Source organism: Thamnophis sirtalis, unplaced genomic scaffold, assembly GCF_051295495.1.
Source record: "Thamnophis sirtalis isolate CommonGarterSnake01/CBP01778 unplaced genomic scaffold, rThaSir2_p1.2 scaffold_3, whole genome shotgun sequence".
Taxonomy (NCBI): Eukaryota; Metazoa; Chordata; class Lepidosauria; order Squamata; family Natricidae; genus Thamnophis; species Thamnophis sirtalis.
The window spans coordinates 167,428,186-167,454,481 of record NW_028261383.1 but is presented as its reverse complement, the minus strand read 5'-3'; the positions used below and the strand labels follow the sequence as shown (position 1 = coordinate 167,454,481).

The window sequence follows — 26,296 nt, the reverse complement described above, 5'->3', positions numbered from 1 at the left end:
TCAGATGTGGCGCCAAGGTGGCGCAGTGGTTAGAGTGCAGTATTGCAGGCCACTTCAGCTGACTGCTATCTGCAGTTCGGCGGTTCAAATCTCACCGGCTCAAGGTTGACTCAGCCTTCCATTCTTCCGAGGTGGGTGAAATGAGGACCCAGACTGTGGGGTCGATATGCTGACTCTATAAACCGCTTAGAGAGGGCTGAAAGTCCTATGAAGTGGTATATAAGTCTAACTGCTATTGCTAACTGCTAGATGTCAACACAACAGAAAAAATAAACTTATTTTCAGCTGTCATGATCAGATTGGGCTTGGGGAGGTCAGCCTAAAAGAGAATTTGGAGACCGTTGCACACGCAGAAACACAACGCAGTATTATGTTCATCTTCTTGCCCTACCTTAGACAAATTGGGAACAGGATATATTATTTCATTGTAACTTAGTCAATCCATCTAATCCATCACTGAAATAGAATGCTGTGAGCTATCCTCTTCCTAAAAAAAACTCAGAAGTAAAATGTTTTGGATTTGACTCTTCTACCAAGTCTGCCAAAGATACCCTTGGTGAAAAACAGAAGCTGGTTTTGGGAAGATTGGGTAGCAGAATCTGCACACATTTGAACTCAGCAGGGTAGAAGGTAACAAACTTTATTTTAAATAAATGAAAGTTGTGACTTGTGAGATGCCGCTTATTTGGTAGAACTCCCAAAACCTGGAAATATAGCGATTACACTACACTAAAGATGCAGAGAACTTCTTTTAGATGATATGTTTGAACTATTTAGTTGCTGACTGAAGGTCTTTATCTGATCAAATCCTTGGTGGTTTTAAACAAAGATTCTTTTATTACATTTTCATTTTCCTTTATACAATCACTTAAATACTGTGCAGTTAAAAAAAAAGAAGCAATAAACAACTCATAACACTTCTGTCCTACATACACCCTTCCTTCTACCCCTCCAACTTTCATTTCTCCCTTCCAACAATCCCCTCTTCTACTTCCCCTCCCCCTCAGCCATTCCTTTCTCCCCTTCCCACCATCTCACCCTCCTTACATTCCCTTCTCACTCCCTCTTAATTCCCCCCTCTTCTTTCCCTCTACACCTCGCTTCGGTGTATTTCTAGTGTTCATTGGTCTATTTGTTTTGTACTTGGTGGTTTTGTGGATGCAGCACTTGCTTTGTGTATATTGACAGCCGAATCACTTCTATTTAAATGTGAGACGAGAGGAAGTAGAGAAAAACATAATTTAGACCTTATACGGATGAGCATTTTTATTAAGCCAGACTCCTTTTCCTAGGTGGAGAAGTTTCACAGATACCTTTAATTATACCAACCATTCTCTACAGCCAAGGTTGCACGAAAGAATTATGACAGTGGACATCAAGTAAACAGACTTCATACCAATTCAGATATAGTTTATTTGCATCTTAAAACTATTTTATTTCTCCAGCAAGCACAAAATAAAGCCAAGCTGCCCAAGATCCAACAGGAGAAAACTGGACAAGAGATGGCATGCTCCTTTCTCTTCTATCTTTCCTACCAATGCAGACAAAGTGTTCTAAGCTTAAGGCAATGATATACATTCCACAGAAGAAAATCAGGCCACTTATGTGTCTCCTTATAGATCACTGGGGCCCTAGCCAAGGCTGTATTTTGTACTACACCAAAATAATTACATAAAAAAATACCCAGAAATCAGCACCAAGGTGAGCCAAGTTTTCTTCTTTGGGAAAAAAATTGGCCTTTTAATAAGTATATGAGTGCATAACTCAGACGCGTCACTGGAAGGCAAAATCACAAAACTCTGTCACTTATTTTGGCCACCTCATTGGGGGTTGGGGGGAATTCGCTGGCGAAAGCAATTATGCTTGGAAGAATTAGTGGTGAAAGGAACCAGGCCACAGAAGAACATGGTGGCTGGACACCATCAAAGCTGACAACCAGCCAAAGCATAGGGAAAAACTCAAAAGAAATAGTGCAAGGTCAGAAAATGTGGAGAGACCTGGCCCACAGAAATGCCATGAGTTGGACACGACTGAATGGATGACCTCATCATCAAGTATATGAATTTGAATATTTTATATAGAAGTTTGCTATGCTTCCTCTTTATATATAAAATATATATCTACAAAATAGGGCAGGGTAATGAACTCTGCCTGGCACCAGAGTCTTAAGCCCTGGAAGTGTAATTCAGAAAAGTTTTCCTTAATCTGGAAAGTTTCAGTAGCTCATCACCAAACAACCGTAACTTTTTCCACTTGATCACAATGACCGAACATACACATAACCCTTCTCCGTAACCTAGTGCCTTTTTTTTAAAGACTGGGGTTCCCTAAGAGAGAGAAGATTAGGGGGAAAAATAAATGGCGTAGAAAAAGTTACTAAGGTAGGATGCCTTTTAAGTGCTTGCTTTATTAAAAAAAAATCCATTTATCAGAAATGGGAATTTAAGATGGCTTAGTGAAATTTCAAACAGCTTTTCATGGAGCAGAAGCAGAGGTGATATTCACCCGAACCGGTAGTGGAAATTGTGGGTGAATCTGTCCACGCGCCCCGGCTCTATACTGTCCTATTTAGGCACGTTTTCAAGCTGTGCGCATGCATGCAAAGGCTGAACACATGCGCAGAAGGCTGAACGCATGTGTGGACGTGGCCCACAGAAGCGAAGGCCTGCCGTGCGCTCACATTTGCGAATCGGTAGGGAAAGTAAGTGAATACTACCCCTGGGTGGAACGCAAGCTCTTCAAAAGTTACGAAATTTGAAAAAGTATTACTTGATAGATTTCAAAACAGTGGCTTCTTATCTAGAAAATCTGGATGCAAGCAGCTGAAGTCTGCAGGGCAAACAGAGGCCCCAAAAGAGAAGGTCCCTTTGTACTTTTGCTGTCATTGTCTACTAATAGGACTAAAAATGTAAAGGCTTAATTTTCTTTGCATCTCAACCAGAGAGTAAATGGAATTACTCTCTATCAGATGCAGCCAATAGTCACAAACCTATGAAATCCATTTTATTGGGGCTTTTCAATTTTCCTGGAGGATTGCAGAGTCGCCCTTCTCTTCCGTTGCTGGAACAGTTTCATAAAATGGAGACGAGAGGAAAGGACCTGCCAATTCAGGCGACAATCTGTCCTACGGAGCACCCAAGGAAAACAAGATTGTGGTGTTGCCAAATTGATACGGGGAGGTGGTCTCTTGGGGACAGATCCCATAGAAGGCAATAGGAGATGGGTCCAGTGTGGTGTTTTGTCTTGAGGTGAAAGAGGGATGGTTTTCTTCAAATCCCTTCTGTAGGCTCTGTAAGAAGCAGATAAAGGACAGACAGATATTAAGCAAAGTTATTCTTGTAATTTACTTGTTCTTGCTAGGGAAGACGAGAACTGCTGTCCGTCGATTCTAATTCTAGCTAGAAGCTATTAATTGCTATTCATCACCATCCCATCCCTAGGAATAAATAAGAAGCTGTAACATTGCTCCCTGCTTTGCAATTGTCAGGAAAACAGTGAAAGAACAGGGTATACGTTTTACAAATAAATACAATATGAATAATATGTGCCACTGAAAGGCCCAGAGATGAGGCCATGAAGATTATTATATGCTCCTGGAAAGACACTTTGACACAGATGCCAAAGGCTGGATTGATGAAATGACTCATTTCAGCCTTTGAATGGGCTCTCTCTTTAACCGGAAGACTGGACAATGGGATTCTATGCAATTCAGGTTTTGTTCATCGTGTAAAAATTGAGCAGTAGTAATTTTTCCATTGATGTACTTAGTATTGTACCTGATTGCTGTATTTGATTTCATTTTGATTTAGCTTTTGATCTTTATTGCTGCTGGTTTGTTTTATCTGAGTTTTTAAATGTTTTATAAGTTTCCACATGTTCTGTTTTTGTTTTGTAATTCTACAAATTAAAAAGATAATGGCAATACAATTACATTGTCTCATCAAAAAAAAAATCAAGGGAGGCAAAAATAGAAACGCTGTCAGACAGGCTGACACTAAAAATATCAGTATGAATGCAGATATTTCTTTCCTATCATTTATAACCTTGGTCCTAGAGTCTAGGTAACTTAAAATACAGAAAATAAAATAAAAAAACAAAATCAATGTATTATATTTTTTTAAAAAAAATAATTACCACATTCATATTCTTCAGTTGTTAAGATATAAATTGAATTGCCTTTGACTATCAGGGAATAATTTTTAAAATGAATATATATTAAGAATACCTTGCATTAAAAAGGCACTAGCATTAAAAGATCTATTAAAAATAAAATGCAATGCCGGTAATTTAAAATGAAATGGATTCCCCAGATTCTTCTCATTTGGGATTTGGGCTGGAGAACACTGGCATTGGTTGGTGATCTGTGGCAGGGCTGGCGTAGTGGGAAAGTAACTTTCTTGGCTCTGCTGGATCTCCCCGCTGCCTTTAATATCCTAACTTATGATGTCTTTCTGGATTGGCCAAGTCCTGTTTTCTCCCTTCCTGAACGGGCGATTTCATTCGGTGGTGCAGAGGGAGAGGTCAAACGTATGGGCCTTGTTTTGTAGAGCGCTGCAGTGCTTAATCCTCTCCCCCATAGTATTTACTACATGAAATTGCTGGCGGAGGCCACCCACTTCATTGAGTGGAAGCATCATCGATAGATTAATGATAGCCACATGTGTACATCCTTCCTGTGCTAAACAGTATATATATATTTGGGGTTCTCTTCTGCTTCCACCAAGGGAGAACCAGATTTAGACCTAACTCTAGCAAAAATGGAATGGCTGTTGATTCAGAAGCAGGAGGTTTCAGCAGGAGTCCATCGTTAGCTCTGAATAGGGCTGCACTGCCCCACGTACAACCAGTTTGCAACCTGTGAGTCCCCTGATTCCTACCAGTTCGCACCTATTCGGTAGAATCGGTTCGTCAAATCTACCGAACCGGTTAGAAGAGGTTCCACCAGTGGACCCGGAAAGCAGGCCACACCTACAGAAGAGGTTCCAAAAATTTTTGAAACCCACCACTGGTCCTTGGATATGATTATTCTACACTATCATGCTCATATTTATAAAACTCAGTGCCTCTGTGAAAGGTAAGGATGACTACTGCGTTTGTGGTAGAGCCACTAGAGCCAAGGTGGCGCAGTGGTTAAATGCAGCACTGCAGGCTACTGCTAGATCAGCAGGTCAGCGGTTCAAATCTCACCGGCTCAGGGTTGACTCAGCCTTCCATCCTTCCGAGGTGGGTAAAATGAGGACCCAGATTGTTGGGGGCAATATGCTGACTCTCTGTAAACCGCTTAGAGAGGCCTGAAAGGCCTATGAAGCGGTATATAAGTCTACTGCTATTGCTATTGTGGTGCAATCAGAACATTGCGTGTGTTGAAGTTGTTTTAACGCAAACCAAAGTTGCCTTTTAAAAAACAAGTTTACATCATATTCTTATGCAGGCCAGTGCTGTGTGAGGTAATTTAAGGTGGTTCTGACAAGTGTCGTCAGCATCTTCATATCCGGTCACATGGGCAGCAAGCCACTCCCATCCGGTCACATGGGCAGCAAGCCACTCCCATACAGTCACATGGGCAGCAAGCCACTCCCACAAAGGAGGCCACACCCACAGAGTAGGTTCGAACAATTTTTGAAACCCACCACTGCCTTGGACTCATGGTTCCTGCTCAAAGAGCGGATGGAAGTCATGTCTAGGAGAGCCTTTGTGCATCTTGCATATCAATTGCAGGCTTTTTGGGCGCAAGGCATTTTGCTGACAGTCACACCCATCACTTCCCATTTGGATTATTACAGTTTGGTCTACATGAGGCTGCTTTTGAAGACCATTTGGAATTGCAATTGGTCCAGTATGCAGCAGCCTGGGAATAAAAGGCACAACATTGTTCACTTGCTACTTCTATGGGAAGACACCAGTCGGGTTCCAAGTATAATTCAAGGAGCTGATTGTTTATGTTCAAGACCTATTAGATCCCACAGATTAGGCCTCCTCCGAATTCCATCTACCGGCCAATGCCGATTGGCTACCACCCGGAGGAGGGCCTTCTCTGTGGCTGCTCCGGCCCTCTGGAACGAGCTCCCCGTGGAGATTCGGACCCTCACCATCCTTCAGGCCTTCCGCAAAGCCCTTAAAACCTGGCTGTTCTGACAGGCCTGGGGTTGACGAGTTCCCGTCCCCGCTCGAACTGTGTGGTTGTTGATTGTTTTTAAATTCTTTTGTAGTTGCTTGTTTGTTGTTTTTCCCCTTGTCTGTATTCCCTCCCTTTGATTTGTGAGCTGCCCTGAGTCCCTCCGGGAATAGGGCGGCATATAAATGCAATAAAATCCAAATCCAAATCCAAAACTCTTCATGGCTTAGGACATATTCTTATATTCAACCTATGCTCAAGGCCACCAATTGCATGGGCTATAGCAGTGGTGGGATTAAAAAAAATATTTACTACCGGTTCTGTGGGCATGGCTTGATGGGTGTGGCATGGTGGGTTTGGCAGGGGAAGGTTACTGCAAAATCCCCATTCCTTCCTGATCAGCTGGGACTTGGGAGGCACAGAATAGATGGGGGCGGGACCAGTCAGAGGTGGCATTTACAGGTTTTCTGAACTACTCAAAATTTCCGCTACCGGTTCTCCAGGATTGGTCAGAAACTGCTGAATACCACCTCTGGACTATAGGGTAAGATCCAGGAGGCAGGGTTTGAATGGATCCTGGTTTGAGGAGGTGTTATGATCTGGGATCCCAAAGGGGATCCTTGTGGTAGCTCCATCCATGTGGGAAGAGCCTACTTCCAAAAAGAAGATCAGACCCATCCCTATTAATGTCCTGGCATTGAAGAGTTGGGCCTTCCAGAGGACCAACAGGGATTATATGAGATGTTAACCCTAAGGAGATGGCACCACACATGTTGGGATGAGAATGAACCTCAATAATTGGTTATGATTTATCTTTTGATTTATTTTTCTTCATTACATTATCTGTTTCTAACTTTAATAATGAAGTTATTATTAAAAGGGACTTGAAATTAGAAGTGATGCAAGTGGCATAAATAATTAGCATATAGACATGATAGCTATCCTAAGATTGTATACTGAATGCATGATGAATTCCATTGCTTCCGTTGAATTCTCTTAACAAAATAATAACACTGGAGGTCTGCATCTGCGGAAATTACAGGCTTCAACTGTGATGAGAATTTCCACTGCTAAGCAAGGCAGTTGTTAAGTGAGTTGTGTCTGATTTTATGACCTCTTTTGCCAGGCTTCTTAAGTGAATCGCTGTTGCTGTTAAGTAAACGATGTGGTCATTAAGCGAATCCAGCTTTCCCCATTGGCTGCTTGTTGGAAAATAGTTGGGAAGGTTGCAAATGGCAATCATAGAGCCGAGGTGGCGCAGTGGTTAGGGTGCAGTACTGCAGGCCACTTTAGCTGACCGTGATCTGCAGTTCAGCGGTTCAAATCTCACCGGCTCAAGGTCGACTCAGCCTTCCATCCTTCCGAGGTGGGTGAAATGAGGACCCGGACCGTGGGGGCAAGTTGCTGACTCAATTTGCTAAAAAATTTGTAAACCACTTAGAGAGGGCTGAAAGCCCTATGAAGCGGTATATAAGTCAAATAAATAAATAGATAGATAGATAGATAGATAGATAGATAGATAGATAGATAGATAGATAGATAGATAGATAGGAACCCAGGATGCTGCAACCATTACAATTACATGCCTGCTGCCAAACACCCAGGTTTTGATCGGGGGACAATGGGGATGCTGCAACGTTGTAAGTTTGAGTGATCATTAATTGAATGGTTGTAAGTCAAGGACTACCTGAATGCTACCATTCCGTATTCTTAAAACCACTGGACTTGAAGCAGAACTCCTCAATCACCCACATTGCTCAAAGGGCACTGGAATGCAACAGAGTCATCCTAAATCACGCAGATGTTCTAGAGCCAAGTTTAAGAAAAAGAACAGCAAGAGAAAACAATCCCTTTGGGAGGATCTCATTTCCACTACTGGATTTAGCAACAAGTGGTATACCTAGTTCTGAATACAGAAATCTACAGTGGAAATTGGTATACCGGGACAGTCTCCAAAAGCAAACTTTTGAGGATCTGATTCATGCAAGAAAGAAAAGACATCTAGAAGCCACCTAGAAATGTTCACCTTCCCAATGCCTTCACCCCAGAAGACCTACCGGAAGGAGCTGCTGTATGGGATTTCCTGAGAGTAGGCAAGATGGTATATGCATCGTAGGCAAAGAGGATTCCAGTCAGAATTGAAGCCACCTATTGAAAAACAATGCAAGTTTAGTTTGGGGACTCAGGACTCTGCCCCCCCCGCCCCCCAATAATACCGGTAGGTTGAAAGTTTTTCTAGATGCACAACTCGTGCTACCAAATAAATACATTTGGGAGTTAATTAAGCAATGAGAAAACAATTGAGAATTATATGTAACAAATGAAGTTATCTGGACCTAACATGATAGCAGTATTCAAATATTTCAGGGGTTGCCACAAAAACGAGGGAGTCAAGCTATTCTCCAAAACACCTGAGGGCAGGACAAGAAGGAATGAATGGGAACTAATCAAGGAGAGAAGCAACCTAGAACTAAGGAGAAATTTCCTGACAGTTAGAACAATTAACCAATGGAACTACTTGCCTCCAGAAGTTGTGAGTGCTCCAAAACTGGACATTTTTAAGAAGAGATTGGACAACCATTTGTCTGAAATAGTTTAGGGTTTCCTTCCTGAGCAGGGGGCTGGACTAGAAGACCTCCAAGGTCACCTCTAGCTTATTCTATTCTATTCTATTCTATTCTATCCTATTCTATTCTTCTTCCTATAAAATTGTGAGGCATGATAAAATCTTGAGCCAGAAACAACCTGCAGATAGAAGGTATTATTTGTAGTAGGTATTTGTAGTAGTATTTGTGTCAGACCTGCAATTATATTCCTTTTAGAATTTTGGCCTGCCACACTTTCTCTTATTTCATTATGCTGTTTCATTAGTATAGTCGATGGGAGGGGGGAATAGAAAGGAGTAGGATGGTGGAATGTATTGTTTTCATTCTTTTCTAGAAAGCCAAGGTCATCTTTTGTCTCCACACCTTTCCACTGGACCAGAAGCAGCTGGGTGGAGGTGCTAGCTTGGAAGAAGACGATTGGACCATGTGATGGATTTGTGGGTGTGGGGACAAGATCATAAAGTTTTAACTGGGTTAAAACTTTAACCCAGTTAAAACTTCTGATGTAATTTCTGATGTAATTTCCAGAATTGGGATTTACACAGATGTGCTAAGATGTCTGATTTATTAAATTGGAACTTTAAGGATTGTTTTGCCTTGGACTCTGATTTAATTCTACATGATACTTGAGCGACCGCCTCCTGCCAATTACCTCCCTTCGACCAATCAGATCCCACAGATTAGGCCTCCTCCGGATACCATCAGCTAGTCAATGTCGACTGTCGATCCCCCAGGGGAGGGCCTTTTCTGTGGCTGCTCCGGCCCTCTGGAACGATCTCCCTGTGGAGATTCGGACCCTCACCACCCTTCAGGCTTTCCGCAAAGCCGTCAAGACCTGGCTGTTCCGGCAGGCCTGGGGCTGATGAGTTCCCAGCCCCACTCGAATTGCTGATTGTTGTGTAGTTTTTAATTTGTCTTTGTATCCTGTTTGTCTCATTTGTTTTTGTATTGCCCCCTGAGTCCCCCCGGGAATAGGGCAGCATACAAGTATAATAAATATAAATACAAATACTTGGAACGCTGACAATTTGTAGTATTTGTAGTAGGTATTATTGTAGCAGCTGCTTTTTGTAATATACAGGTAGTCCTCAATTTAAAACCCATTGTTAAGTGACAGTTCAAAGTTACAATGGCACTTAAGTAACTTCTGACCATTTTTAACCCTTGCAACCATTGCCACATTCCCATGGTCTCATGATCAAAATTTGGGCAGTTGGCAACTGGCATGTATGTATGACAGCTACATCATCTCTGGCTCGTCTGATCACAGTTTCTAATCTTCCCAGCTGGCTTCCAACAAGCAAAATCAATGGAGGAAGCCAGATTATAGCAATAGCAGTTAGACTTATATACTACTTCATAGGGCTTTCAGCCCTCTCTAAGCGGTTTACAGAGTCAGCATATCGCCCCCACACTCTGGGTCCTCATTTCACCCACCTCGGAAGGATGGAAGGCTGAGTCAACCTTGAGCCGGTGAGATTTGAACCGCCGAACTGCAGATAGCAGTCAGCTGAAGTGGCCTGCAGTACTGCACCCTAACCACAGCGCCACCTCGGCTCTTAACAATCTTAATAACTGCAGCAATTTGCTTAACAGCTGTGCAAAAAGGTTGTGAAATGGGGAACAACTCACTTAACTGCTAAGCAAGTTGACCTTCCTAGCAATGGAAACTTTGGGCTCAGGTGCGGTTGTAAATTGCGGACAACCTGTAGTCTCATTTTATTCCAATGCTTTGAGTACAGGTAGTCCCACCTCCCCACCCTTAAAGTAACTACTCTTTTAATTTTGCCAAAATATGGCCTTCTCACATGATAGGGTTTAAACAATGTGCTGTATTATGGTATGACCACAATAATAAAAAGGTTCCACCACAAAACCGCGGTAGACTAAAGCGCGTGTGACTAAAGCGCGGTGACAAAACCGCACCGTGAAAACCGTGCGACAACAGCGCGCCGACAACAGCGCGCCGACAGAAGCGCGCTGTAACATAACCCTAAAAATAACCCTAAACCTAACCCTAAACCTAACGCTAAACCTACCCTAAACCTAACCCTAAACCTACCCTAAACCTAACCCTAAACCTAACCCTAAACCTTACCTTAAGTTAAATCGCGCTTCTGTCGATGCGCTGTTGTGGGCGCGCGTTGTGGGCGCGCTTTTGACATCGCGGTTTTAGCGCCGCGGTGTTGTCGGCGCGCTTTTGACGTTCACAGTTATGTCGTGCCACGAATAAAAAAATATACTAAAAAAAGAAGCTATAATAGCCTGCTTCACTGGTAACACTGGCATAAACCTTTGTGTTCATTGTTTGGTCTTAATGCAAGATGTGAACTGATTCCTATGTCTTGCCAGATTCTGTTCTTTTTTAATTGCCCTATTTTTTTTTTAAAGAAGCAGTGAAAAATATGTGAGCCCCATAAAATGCTGAACTGCAATTCCCAGCAGTCTCAGCCAGCACGGTTAGTGGCAGCTGATTCTGGGAAATGTAGTTTTGGGAGGAGTACCCCAAAGGTACTCCCACTCTTGCTACTACAGCATTCTCCAGCTAATGTGATCCCGGAATAAGCAAGCCTCGCCTTGTTTAATGCATGTTCTTGGATCTTCAAAATTCCTGCCGAGTCACCATTCTAGCTTCCTTTCTCCACTCCCTCCACAAATTTGCCCCACCGGCAGATATGATACTTACCGCCCCAGCAATGGCTCCTCCATCTGGGTGGCTAAAGAAGACAATGATGGCTGTGATGAGAAAAGCCACTGCTCCAATGATAGCCCGAACAAAAGTCTTTGGAGAAGCAAGAAAAAGATTAATCTTGGTGGAGTCTGAGTTAGGCTTTAAACGGATCTAGCCAGAACACAAAACCAACCACTATATGTGCCTACTCAGAATTAAATCCCGCTTGGAAATCATGTTTGAATGCACCACATCTGAAACATGGATTCCTCTTAACATAAGGTCTTTCATTACTCAGGTGGAAATTAATGCAATTCTTATTTTACGATTTATATTGGGCTGATGATTGCTGTTGATATTGAAATATTATTTGGATATTAGCAATAGCAATAGCAGTTAGACTTATATACCGCTTCATAGGGCTTTCAGCCCTTTCTAAGTGGTTTACAGAGTCAGCATATCGCCCCCACAGTCTGGGTACTCATTTCACCCACCTCGGAAGGATGGAAGGCTGAGTCAACCTTGAACCGGTGAGATTTGAACCGGTGAGATTTGAATCGCTGAACTGCAGATAACAGTCAGCTGAAGTGGCCTGCAGTACTGCACCCTAACCACTGCGCCACCTCGGCTCTAATTAATAATATATTAATAGTGGTTGGTAATTTATAAAACGATATAGTATATATCAACTACTTAAACTAATTAAAAGTTCTTGGGGTGATGCCTTTTTAAATAGTAGCACAACCCCTTGAGCAGAGAGGTAAATGTAAGATTGTAATCTTACATCCTCAACTGGATCTGATACAATGCTGTACCAAAACTTCAATATAAGTGCCTTCAGATTCTCATCTTCATATACACCTGGGGTGTCCAAACTTGGCAACTTTAAGACTTGTGGACTTCAATTCCCAGAATCCCCCAGCAGCATAACAGAATCATTATGCAAAAAAATAAAAACAACAAGCAAATTAATGCAAAAATGCTTCCCTATGACCACTTTACACAAATGCCAGGTTACGACTGTCTTCGCAGGTGGTCATTCTTACTGGCATTCACACAGTCTGAGCAATCAGTTGTATCATATAATGTCTTGCAAAATGTAATCTGCCCATGTAGTTGAGATATCCAGGGAGGGACCTATGGAGGGTCCTTTGCCCTCAAGATTCACGGGATATGGACCTTCCTGAGGGTAGACCCAAGTTATGGATCACCTTGCTCCAGCAGGACATTTGGCACCTTCCTTCCTGCTTTTTAAAGATGTTGCTCCATAGCTTGCTTTGGGAGACCATCATGGTTGAGTGTTATTATTTTAATAATGTTGCACGGAGTCTGTATGGATCAAGGGATGGGTGCTAGACATATTGTTAAATAAATAATATTGAGAGAGATACATACTTATAAGAATCCCTCACCTCACCCCAGGGCTTACCACAGAACCAAAACTTACCGTCCATCCCCAGTGGATGAAAGCCAATTGGAGGTGTAATCCTAACATGAAGATGATAAACAGGACAACGCAGTAAATCAGTATGAAGACCGCCAAACCCGTGTAGCCAAATGACGAGGATGCCCCATAGCAGATAATGATGACGATACATGCAATCTAGGAGAGGAGAAATACTTATCAAAGAGCAGAAGGGGGGGAGGAGAAACACTGAAAGAAAATAATGCAGTAAACGTGGCTGATCTTTAAAAAGCTAAGCAAGGGCTCTCCATGAATGAGAGTCCACCAGAAGGTTTCAGGCAGTGGTGGGATTCAGCAGTTCGCACTTCGGGAGAACCAGTTGTTAACTTTCTGAGCAGTTTGGTGAACTGGTTGTTTGAAGGGCAAAGATGACGGCAGAGAACCAGTTGTTAAATTATTTGATCCTACCAGTATTTTCAGGGCTGGAAAGTTGAAAAGCATCCTAGAAGGTTGCAATATCCCACTATTTTAGATATTGTTGGCAAAATAATTACATGTATAAATGAAAAATAAAGCTCTGAAGAGTTGAACTTGACTTGAAGATTTTACTTAGCTACAACTAGACACATACAAAAATCTCTACCTTTAACAGAGAAATGTTAGGAAAAAACATTAACAATTCAATGGATGCTTAGCCTCAAAAGGCAACACACACTGGAGGGGGGAGAGACAGGGAGAAGGAGAGGGAGGGAGAGAGAGAAGACTTGTGCAGAAATCTTAGGCCACCATTAGTTTTGTTGTTGTATATTATTATACCATTGTAGCAATGGTATAATGACCATATACAATAATTGTGGGCTGTCTCATTCTCCTTATTAGAATACAACCAAAAATACAGGAAATAAGTGTGCAGCATTCAAAAACAATAAAAATTAGAAAAAGCAGCTTCCATAGGCCAAAGTGGCAAGTATTTAGTATGCCCTCCCCCTACACTTAATAGTAGCAGACACCTGACTCCTGTAAACCTACTGTAAATGGAATGGAACCCTAAGAACAGCCATTGCTGACATCTCTGTGTCCTACTACTGGTAGTTCATGCCAGAATAGCAATAGCAATAGTAGTTAGACTTATATACCGCTTCATAGGGCTTTCAGCCCTGTCTAAGCGGTTTACAGAGTCAGCATATCGCCCCCAACAACAATCCGGGTCCTCATTTTACCCACCTCGGAAGGATGGAAGGCTGAGTCAACCCTGAGCCGGTGAGATTTGAACAGCCGAACTGCAGAACTGCAGTCAGCTGAAGTAGCCTGCAGTGCTGCATTTAACCACTGCGCCATCTCGGCTCTTAGCTGCAAAAAGAATGACTGCAGTGCAAAAAGATCTATTACACCAGGTTTGTGCAAGACGTACTTGAGCATTTTACATGTTGTATGAATGTGATTTCTTGGAAGTTTGCTAATAAGACCAACTTTCAATCATATCGTGCCAGTCAAAATGCCAAAGACCACAGACTTTGACAGGCATAAAGTCACACTTTTGCATCAGCCACCGCCACTCTGAAAGGGGAATCAACCAACTGCAGTAGATATTCAAGATATGACATTCAATACCGAAAAATAATTGCTAAAATAACAAATCTAACAGCCACCTAAGACTTTTGCACAGTACTGCATATATGTGTTTGTGTGTGTGTACACACATATTGTGGGAAAAGGACAACCAGGCGTGATTTATCCAAGACTGTATAGGCCTCACAATCATAGTAGGCTTCAAAAGAATAGCTATCTTGAAGTGTCAGCTAGAATGATTGCCTAAGAATAAAGCAATATTGTAATCTGCCATACTAGTGCAATTTTATAACTTATATTTGCTAAGTAAGATCCCGGTAGTTTCAGAAGCTATTTTGGAATGAAGTATTAAGAAACTGTTTGGGGACTGTTTGGAAACTGAAATAGTATTTGCTGGAGACAGCTATGAGTCTGGGCGTGGTGTAGGTTAACTTCTGTACTATAGCTCTGAGTCTCTGCTGAACTAGTCATCTGCTGAGCTCTGAAACTAAACTGGAAACCAATTTCTCCTCTCTACCACGTTGGAAGAACCACTCTTGGTATTATATACATATCTCATGTGTTATATGTATATAATGAGAAGTTAATTAATCCTGCTGAATCAGTTATCTGTGTGTGGTTTCTGGGTTTGATTTCTGCAACAAACTTTGTCAAAATTCCATTTCACTAAGGGGCCATCTGAAGAAGGTATAAAAGAAGGAGCTGGGTCTCAGCTCATGGCCACTGGCCGTAGCTATTCCTTGCTGGACCTAGCTATTGTCTCTGGACCTCATTGCAATGGGTTATTGATGTAAGTAATGTTATGTTATGATGGCTGCTCATCTTCCAAATTGCTCATGAAATAAACCTCTGAATCTCAAAGTAAGAATTGGTTATTGTATTGCTGTCTTTTTTCTTTTACCGGATTCATTTAACGGCAATATATACATATATACAAGATGTATATATTTGGCAAGGGGAAGAGTGACCAAAAACATTTCCTAAAATGATACTAAATGTGTAGCACGAAATAAAGTTTACTAGATCAGTAAAATACAGTCCTGTTTCCCCCTCTTATAGCTAAAGCATACCTTTCAGGGGTGGGTTGCTGCCAGCATTACTGTCAGTTTGGTGTGCACGCAATTTTGTGCATGCGCTCTTGCTTCACTCATGTGCCAGATGCATAGCAATAGCAGTTAGACTTATATACCGCTTCATAGGTCTTTCATCCCCCTCTAAGCGGTTTACAGAGTCAGCATATCGCCCCCACAGTCTGGGTCCTCATTTTACCCACCTCGGAAGGATGGAAGGCTGAGTCAACCCTGAGCCGGTGAGATTTGAACCGCTGAACTGCAGAACTGCAGTCAGCTGCAGTAGCCTGCAGTGTTGCATTTAACCACTGCGCCACCTCGGCTCTCGGCATGCTCCGCTTGCGTGTGCAGTTGCCCATAAATAGGTCTGCGCATGCGCAGAACATTAAAAAATGGGGGGAAACATGCCACATCAACTGGAAACCAATTTGGAGGCGTGGCAGGCCCGGGTCACTGCTGGTTCTGGCGACCCAGACGGGCAAACCACTACTGGTTCGGCTAAACTAGTCTCAACCGGAAGGAACCCACTTCTGATACCTTTTCTTTTGATACAGCCTAGTAGGGGGCTGCAATTTAATGCACTTCTTTGCTCATGCAAATACAGAAGGAAGTGTACAAAGATCAAACAGGCCTTGGAGCGTCATGGCAAAAGGCTGTGCTCCAAAACATAAATGAAGTCAGAATAAAGAGGGGAGCAAGGAATTTTTTATATTTGGTTTCATTCAAATTATACTGTTGTTAACTAAGACATTTAATATGGTTACTTCCCATGCACACAGTAACCTACTTCTTTGTAATACAGTACTGTGATTTTATTTATTTGTCCAGAAGATGTATTTTTCAGTAGCAACCCCTTCACTATAGAATAGTTTATATTATGAGGTTGGATTAATTATTGCCCTCTTACTTCTTAGAATAATATTGAAACCAGCGTCATTTTTAATAGGACTTCTGGAAAGGAAGATATTTAATAAAGGACAGCAGTTGTGTGTCCTTTATTAAATATAAAGCAATTTAAATATAGCAATTTAATTAACACACACTATGGGTAACCTCTTTTGGTTTTATGATATAACAGAGTTGGGATGCTCCTAAGATTGTAAGCTGCCTAAAGTTTAATGAATAGATGCATGCAACCTATTGTAGTACATACTTATGTACCTTAAAATCAATTGATTTGATTTTATTATATTTATATGCCGCCCTTTCCCCCCGAAGGGGACTCAGGGCGGCTCACAATTCAAATCAGGGAAGGGGGGTACAGACAGAAAATAAAAGACAAAACATAACAATACATAATTTAAAAACACACAACAGTCATACCATTGTTAATTGTTAATATTCCCCAAAGCATTGCTTCCACCTTTAGCTAAAATAACTTCAAAACAAAATATTAGGAAGCCATCCAGTCATCACTGAATTAGCCTATTGAAAAATATTCGGGTGCCTTTTCAAAGGCCAGGAATGAGTGTGGTCATTTATGACATAATACTAACAGTGGTTAGAATACAGTATTGCAGGCTAATGCTGCCCACTGAGAAGAGATGCTAATTGGCTCTCTCTAGACAAACGGCAGGGTAGGTAGTATCCTTACAATGACAGCTGGAATTTAGCAGCAACATATTTGGAAGCATGCCCAAAGTTTGTCTGCACTCCTGGAGCAAGAATTTCTGCACTCCTTAATATAGTGAGCAATGCAGTAATAGGTAGCATTGATCCACCAGATACTGCCTAACCAATTCCCAGCAGTTCCAACCCACATACGTAACTTGGAGTTGAAGTTAAATTACTGGTATATCTACTGGGCTATAAGTTACCTATTCCTATTTCAGGGATGCCTAGAGTTTCCAGGATGGGCCAGTTCTGCATAGTGGTTAAAGCACCTGGCTAAAAATTGGGAGACGGTTGAGTTCCACCTTAGGCATGAAGCCAGCTGGGTAACCTTGGGCATGTCCCTCTCTCTTAGCCCTGGCAAGGGGAAATCACTTCTGAAATCTTGCCAAGAAGAATGCAGGGATTTGTCCAGGTAGTCACCAGGAATCAAGGGCGGGTACCTACACACACACACACACACACACACACACAGTCCAAGAGAGATACTATTTTGTCTTACTATCATTTGATATGAATCTGCTTTTAATTTTTTTAAAAAAACAGTCCTCTCTAGTTTTATTTGTATCTACTCATGAGGGAGAAAAATAAGCATCCCTTAGGCTGAATTAATTCATGTTTCTGTTTATGTATATACTACACAGGACTCCTTCCAAAATGCTCCAAAGCAAATTGGGACTGCAATTGCAGTGCTGTGCCAGCTGCAGCAATTGAGAACCATGTTTGGTGTCTAAATCTGCCAAGTGGGAGCCTTGAAGACAAAAGCTCAATCCATTTCCTAGCATGCTGGCCAGAGGCTAGGCAGAAGCATGCAGGGGTCCTGTCATCACTGGGGCAACTGCTAAACAAACCAGGAATGTGCTACCACACGTATGCCAGGCCAAGAATAAAATTTTAAAGAAACAAGAACTCATTTCAGGCAATTTGTGGAGGTGGAAAAGGGTAGGGATACAGTTGGCAAAAGTAACCTTAGAAGCACAAAAATAAAATAGAAAAAAAATTGGCGATGAGATGCAGCGGATAGTTTGGGGCAGCATAATTGCTAAAAAATATTACCTGTTAGATAAATATCTCTATTCTACATCTTATGACATCATTGTCAAAGACAAACAAGCCACCCAAATACCGAATGCATAATTTAATTGAATAATTTAATTCATGTTTGTCCTGGATTGAAAACTAGTTTGCCAACTATCTGGAACAGGCATATTTGACAGCAGTGTACGCTGTAGAAATCAGTCGATGAAACGTTCAGCACTGTTGCTTGTTCATCAAACTGTCTTTGAAGTCAAATTGGTTACTTAAAAAAAACAAACAAGAATCCAGGCTACCTCACGGAAAATGAAGAGCAAGCCACATTACTTTACCCACTGCCAAACCTAAACCAGATGCACATTATAAATAAAGAGGCATATCTGAAAAACTACGATTGAAAGGCTAACAAAGTGAGCTTCTATTTTGGGTTAATTTTCCGCCAGAGCTGCTTCGTTGCCTGCTATGAAATTTGTAAAACCCTTCCCCTCCCTCCCGCTGTCTTGAAGAATCAGGAGACTGGGCTTTCCCAGTTATTTCCTTGCAACTGAACTTTGCAAGGTGTGGTGATAGGGAGGAGGCCAGTGACTCATTTCTGGATTCCAAAAAGATAGAGAGATCAGAAAATGACGACAAGTGTCATTTCCTCTCTTCCTGTGCAATTACAATAATTTACAGTACCACCTCGTTTTAAGATTTTAATGGAGATTTTAATGGTTGGTCTTAATGCATTTATGTTTTAAGGTATATAGTTTTTATGTCTGTGAGCACCCAGTGGTCTGTGGTAAAATGGGTGGCTAGTAAATCTTCTGAATGAATGAATGAAATATATCACTGGGAAAAGATACGATAGGCACCATCATTTTATGTACTTCCACCCATTATAGCTGCCCACCTAATCAAGAGCTTAGAGTCTTGAAAACTGAGTCAAATGTAGCAGAAGAAACAGCTGTAGATAACATAGTTACATGTTTGCAAACTGTAACTATGTTATCTATGTTTGCAAAATATGTAACTCTATGTAACTAGGATCATTCACTAATTGCTAGATCAGGGGTAGTCAACCTTTTTATACCTACCGCCCACTTTTGTATCTCTGTTAGTAGTAAAATTTTCTAACCGCCCACCAGTTCCACAGTAATGGTGATTTATAAAGTAGGGAAGTCAATTAAATTAAAAAAAGGAAAGTGCTTCAGTATCGGACAAAACCCCTACCGCCCACCATGAAACCAGGTTGACTACCACTGTGCCAAATAAAGGATCTTTAAATATGTATAAACGAAAAGGAAGAGTTTACAGCCAGCAAGTTGGAGGTTTTTTTTTAAAGTATTTAAAAGGTTTAGCCATAGACATTTTAAATCTGTCTGGATTTTAAAATATTCTGTGGTAACTGGTTTGTCAAAGTAGCAGTTTTTTCTGTTCCTTTCACATTTTAATATGCTTTTTTTTCTTTAAAAAAACACCATAATTAACCTCAACACACATAGCACCCCTCCAAAAAAAAACCTAAAAAAAAAATGTGAAAATGCTGATGAGTTTTGTTTTTTAGTCAGCCCCAACGTCTGATTAAAACCTGAGCATTGCTGGTATTTGAGTTTTACACCACCCCCAAGAATATCGCTATTAGATAATGCATAAAAAGTGAATGTGATAGGAAAATTTTTATTTCATTTTTTCCATTCTTTGCAAACCTCCCCCACCAACTTACCAGTAAATGAATTTCTGTGGTTTAGGTACAGCCTCTTTTAATCACCCTGTTCTTATTTGGAATTTTTCTAACCTTCCCTTATTTCAATATACTTCTATACTACGTGTGGTGTGTGTGTGTGTGTAAACTATTTTTATTTCAGATTTGAATTGCAAATAAATGCTTATGAATTTATTTGTGTATTTGGGGGGGGGGTGAGAATGATCTTACAGAATCATTTAGGAACTGAAAGCTGCTGCTTTGCTCATCCCACATGAACAAAATGACTGAAAAAAAAACTCGATTATCTTGATTTGTACATCTTGAACTGCACAGTACAAGAGCTCATGGAATAATAGGGTGTGGTACAGGCAAGGAGAAAAAAAACCCTTCCCCTTTTTCTTTTCTAGGTCTTGTCAAAACCTGCTATTCCCAGCTCCAGGAAAAAAACAAAAACCCATCAGTCATTCCCAAACAGCAAAAACACCCAGCCTTGCAGGCATAGAGAGACACCCCATTCCTTAAGAATAAAATTTGGTTTATTGGTCAGGTGATATTTGTGCATTTCTTCGCTAGCTTTCTCAAACAGATAACCACTGTAAACTGGGCAGACTTGCAGAAGATTTGCAGGTCTGTATCTGCATCAAGCAAAAAGCTTTAGTAGTCTCGATCTCTCAGCCTAACCGACTTCATAAACTTGTTGTAAGCACAAGCATTCTAGCTACAGCTTCTTTTATAAATCATGCTAGGCCTTCGTTTGCTTTAATAATGCTTGATTTATATATAACATTGCCAAGAAAAACTGCACATATGTGTCAGTTGTGTCACCAAGAGCCAAATTTGACTGAAAAGAAACATTATCTTTTAAGCCATAAAGCCTGGTTTATAAACTAGAGTGCTTGGCTTGCTACATTAAGCTAAGCCAAAAGTAAACATAACGCATAAAGTAGGAACCCAGCCAGTGGATTCTGCCTTAAGCATTGGAGGGAAGCTGAGGTGCACACACACTCAATAGGTGCTCTGAACCCTTGGAATAAAGAGAAATGCACACTTTTCAGTAGTTCTCAGGAAGCTTAATTTTTCAATAGTTATAAATTGATGGCTTTGGTCAAAAACAAATTAATTGGATTAAGACCCAGATTCCTGCTTGATTTCTCATCCGGAAATCATTGCTTCAGTTAATTATTAATGAATGAATGTAATGAAGGCTACAAGGCTGGAAGAAAACCCAACCCAACTGTTCTGACAGATGAGGCAGAGCAAATGCTAAGTCCACCGTGGAAAGAGGCACCTTGTCTGGTCCTATTATGAGAGGCAAAGGAAGGATTCTTTCCCATTCAGCTGGGTGTGCACATGTCCTTTAAGGCAAGGACAGGGATGCAGCACACAAGTATGGAGCACACACCCTTGCACACTGAGTATCTGGAGGGGTGAGGAAGCACCACCAGAAGTTGAGGAGCCAATTCTAAGCACATCACACCATTGAGCTGGCTGTATATATCACTGGAAATTAGAATTCAGCAACATCTTGAAGACTTCAGAATCCTCTCTCATCTATATAATAATTACGATAATTTACCAAGTAGGATTGGGCAATAAAATGTTACACTTTGGAATGTTCCAAGCAACCCTCTTTTGATTTGTCACCTTTTTCTCTGCCCCGAGTGCACAATTTTGTCCCCACCCCAACCTGTCAATTCCTTTCCTCATGTTGGTTCTTTTCTATTGCATAATGATTCATACTCTTGAGCATGGATGCAAATAATATTTCTATGTTGAAATTTTAGTCAGTCATTTATCGATAAACATGCAGAATCATATTTTGTTACCCTCAAAATTTCAGTCTGGTCTTAATTTATACCTCGCAACTCAGTAAGATTTGAAGTTGCAAGATATTGCAAGTACAACAATAGTACATACAATTTTCCAATTACGACCAAACTTCACTTAAGGAAATATGGCCTGGTTCACAAATTATTTGGTTGATTGGACTTTGATTTAGTATGTTATATGAACAGAGACACTGAAATTTGTGAACTACAGTTATGGTTTAGCATGGTCAAACAATGATGGATTTGCTCAGTGCAATACATGAACCAGGCCTATAAGAGACCATGCACAAACATATTCAAGAGATTGAAGACACAAACAAATGAACGTTAATACCTGCACCATTTCACACATTCATATTACCATTTCTTTTCTGGAAAAAAAACTGAAATTCCAGATATCATTTATAATATGTATGCATCTTCTTATAGGTTGGCTCCCTTGCCAAAAAGAGCAGTTAGCTTTTCCCCCCCATTCTATACAGTAAAAGAAAATGAACCACAAATGCCCTGTTTTCACTGAGTCAGCCGAATTGAAATACCATTTTTCTCCACATCCTTCTTTGGGTAAAGAATAATCAATTTAACATTCTCTGGAGGAAAACATTCCTTCTCATTCCTTTCAAATCACATCATCTACCAAAGATACAGGATCACATCTTATACTGTGAAATCATACAGTTGCCTAAATTCCCCCAGGCAGTGGGGGAAGGGTTAGTTTGGGCCTCTACCATGGGTGTGTGGTCTGCCTAGTAGTTTTTGGTTCTATCTTTGTTTTTATATAATTGTTTTGTTTCTTTGTTCTGCAGAGTTCTTGGATAGGTGGATGGGCTACATATATGGTAATAATAACAGTGTAGACCCACCCGCCAATTTGATACCCTACCTTCCTGTAACTGCAAGCAAAAAATGGACGGGTTTTCACATCATCCAAAATAGGTTCACACACCATTCTAAGCCATGTACCACAATGGCTCATAGTAATGTTGTACACATTTAGCCGCTGCAAATCATGATGGCAATATGCATTTGTGTCAAACTTTGAACAAATCACTTTACTGAGTCAATGGGTTGTGTGAACCACGTCCATAAATCTTACATTTTTATCTCTGTAGCTGGGGTTTTCATGAGCTTATACACATACAAGTTCCTCTCCTGTCATACATAAACACGACATAGACCATATTATGGATTTTGAAAAACATTATTCCAGATGAGTCCACTTGAGCAGATGGTAACAGGGGACGCTGGGGAATTCTCAGCTGCAATTCGCCAGGCAATGGATAAAAAAAGGCAATACGTAATTGGTTAATTCAGTTTCACCCAGATGTAATGGCTTTAGGTAAATAAAAAATAAGCCGCATCCATTCCCATTAGGAACAGATTCAAAGCAGGCACAAAGTCCATCTGGAACCTAAACCAGGCAACAAAAAGTAAGCAGATCACTGGAAGAACTATAGAGAGGAAGACCACGTTACTTTCGGCGCTACCGCCAGCTTCTTCCAGTAAGCGCTTTTAAGCACCTGTATAAAAAGCAGAAATTTAGTAACACTTCTAAGGAGACACAGTTTTGGGTGGGTGGATCCGTTCTGGGCTTAGGGAAACACACGCGGACGCACAGGCGGCTCTGCCAGCGTGTCAAGTGGCAGGGCAACATCTTCGAAGAACTGCCTACAATCAGAGGCACCAATCGCGGGTTGCGATCTATGAAGCCTTCAGTCAGGAATTTAGTTTTTCCTTCAAGGGCCGGGCGGCAGGCCGGCACCCGCAGCAAAGCCAAACCGACGAACGGCTGCCTCTCCCGCCCAATTTAGCGCAACAGGGCTCCGCCTGTCTGTGCCCAAGGCAGGGCAGGACACAGTGACTCAACGTCAGGCTCGTTCAGCCGAGCGCGCACATGGCGCAACATTACTAGGCGAGGGGATCGGGGATGGAGTCGGCCGCGCCCAAAAGCCCTGAGCAGAGCCGGGCAGGGGAAACACAAAACCGGCCGGCCGGAGGGTCGGCTTCCCATGATGTCTTTCAACTGCCCGCTGCGCAAACTCTCTCCCCTCCTCGTGCAAAAATTTCCCTTTCCGAAAACTCGTCGCGCATCTAGGAAGGACGGTCGCGCGAACGCAATCTCTCCCCCCCCCCCACCACCTCCTTTTCCCCAACCGGACGCTTTTGGACACGTGGTGGGTTGCAACTTGCAAGAGGGGTGGTGGTGAAGAGGCCTAATCCGACGCAGCTCGAAAGGAAGCGGGCCTGCTCCGTGCGGATTGCTGGTAAAAATCGCATGGAAGGCACATTCCCCGAGACGCCCTGCACATTTGTCAAATTGAAATCGGACGACCGGGGTGTGTGTGGGGGGGGGAGAGAGAGAGAGGGAAGGCAGGGCTCGAAATGCAGGGAATTCTCCAGGCGCGGCGTTACGGTGGGTGGGGAGAGGAATCGCTCTCCACGCCCGTTCCTGTGGTTTTTTTTTTGCTCCACTCCGGCCAGTTGCGCCCCCCTCCTTCCCTCTAGTTCAGTGTGTCTCAAACTTGGCGACTTTTAAGTCCTGTGGACTTCAACTCCCAGAATTCCCCAACCATCTGGGGGCTTCTGGGAGTTGAAGTCCACAGGACTTAAAAGTCGTCAAGGTTGAGAAACACTGAACTAGTTACATATCCCCCCACCCCCCTTTTCCCGGACTCCGCAGGCCGAACCGGATAACCTAAGTCCGTCCTCCTCCAGCACCGCCCTCTTTAACTCTACCCTCGTAAAAAGTCGCCTTCTCTCGCGCCTAGGGCGTTTCCCGCTCGGCTCCGGAGTTTTCAAAGGCCCAACTTAGCTCTGGCGGTAAACAAAATTTGGCAGAGCTTGGAGGCTTCGGGTGGAAGAACAGCCCGAAAAGCAACCGCTTTCTCCCCCCCACACACACCCCTTCAGTTCTCCTGCCGCCAAGAGCGGCTCCTGACCCAAAAGAAGAAGAAGAAATTTAAAAAGGCCCCGCCCGGCGCAGCTGCTGTGGCTTCGTTTCTCCCCCTTAATGGAAACCCGTTCTTTGGAGGGTTGAGGGAGAAGGAAGCGAAACGCAAAAGCTCCCGGAGAGCGCTGAGGGCATTTTAAAGGAGATTCTCTCCGGATTCTCTGGAAGAAACTTCCCGCCCTCCCACATTGCGGGCGAAGCCGAAGGGGCCACGCAGCTGCTCTGACGAGGCAGCTCGGGCCTCGCGTTCTTCGGGGTGGTGGTTCTATGAGGGAAGAGCGAACGGCAGATTTCCCTTCCTCTTCTTTTATGCCGCTTTGCTTTTCACCGCTTCCTCCTCGGTTACCTCACAAGGGGCTGGGAGTGGAAGTGGGGTGGATCCCCCCATACACACATAAGTAAGACCGAAGGTTTTAGGACCTAGATTGTTTGCGGGTGGGGTGGGGGGGATGTCAATATGCCGACTCTAAACCGCTTAGAGAAGGCTGCAAAGCGGCATATAAGTGCTACTTTCACGTGCTAAGCGCACAGAAATGCCACCAACCGCAAACCCGCTCGGTTCCCCCCCCCATCTCAGGGGCGCCCCGCCGTCGCCTTTGCCCCCCCCGTCCTTCTTGCCCCTCACGGCTCGCTCGCCCACCCTTCTCCCTTCCCCTCTCTTACTATTTCTGCGAAGAGTAACATCCCCCTTTGGGAGCGGATGAAGCTGGTAAACTGCTCCATGCACCCCTTGGAGGACCCGGACGACTCCATGGCAACGGCGGGATGCCCCTCTTAACGACGGGGGGGGTCAAGCGTCGAGTTCCCCTTCTCTCTCTTTTTCTCTCTCCCTCTTTTCGCGACTCCTCTTGCGAACCAGTCGTGCGCGGGTTCGTTGAGCTGGGCGAGGGCGGGGAAGCCTGTGGGCGAGGTGTGGCTGCTGGGCACGGCTCGGGCTGGGTTTTTTTTTTATTTTTAAACAGCCTCTGTTCCTTTAAGGACAGCCGGAGACGGGAATGCACTGGAAAAGCAGACCGAGACACGGAAGAGGCGGCGGGGGGGGCGTAGTTGCTGGAAGGAGCGCGATTCGGGGGGGGGGGGGGGAAGGCGGTTTCTGCTGCCTCCTCTGAATCCCCCTGGGACAGTGATGGGATTCAAAAAGTTTATCAACCGGTTCTCTGCCCTAAAGATTTCTCCCAACCAACTGCTCAGGAAGTTAACAACCGGTACTCCCAAAGGGGTGCGAACTGGCTGAATCCCACCACTGCCCTAGGAGCTTGGGAGTGCTTCTGGCTGCGAAATCCCAAGTTTTGTAGGTGCATTTACTTCCTTGAAGATCGCTTCCCATCCCCGATTTTCTTCCCACCCCAGGCGCAGTTAACTGCAGGTGGGGATGACGCATCTAAGGGAGGAGGAATACTGTGTATTTACTCAGCTTTTAACCTTAGAAAAGGGAGAGTGTTCTCTAACCAGGTACGAATTATGTGGCTAACTTTTTCCCCCCCTCCAGGCAGGACATCTATGCATTTAATAGGGAATGGCACGCTTCCCAATCCATGGGACACTGGGGAAATCTTCAAGTAATCAAATTCTGACACCTCCGTCCCAAACATGACTATCCTTTTCTTTATCTACTTGCACTGAATCCATTTTGCTTCTTACATTTCCCATGGTGCACATGCTGCAGCCTGCTTGAAGCAAAAACTCCATCAGCCCCAGCCAGCATGGCCAAAAGTGAGATCTGGAAAATGCAATTTATCAATATCCGA

General features: G+C 42.9%; 1 protein-coding gene across 1 annotated transcript; it reads right to left on the bottom strand.

The window, feature by feature from the left end:
* Nucleotides 1–1,393: 1,393 nt before the first annotated feature.
* Nucleotides 1,394–25,437, bottom strand: PLP2 (proteolipid protein 2). Its single transcript, XM_087710799.1, has 5 exons — nt 25,212–25,437; nt 12,840–12,995; nt 11,408–11,503; nt 8,173–8,263; nt 1,394–3,289 (listed from the first exon to the last, which is right to left on the bottom strand). Exons 1-5 carry the CDS (start codon nt 25,299–25,301, stop codon nt 3,270–3,272), a joined length of 453 nt encoding a protein of 150 aa, XP_087566925.1. The 5' UTR covers nt 25,302–25,437; the 3' UTR covers nt 1,394–3,269.
* Nucleotides 25,438–26,296: the final 859 nt, after the last annotated feature.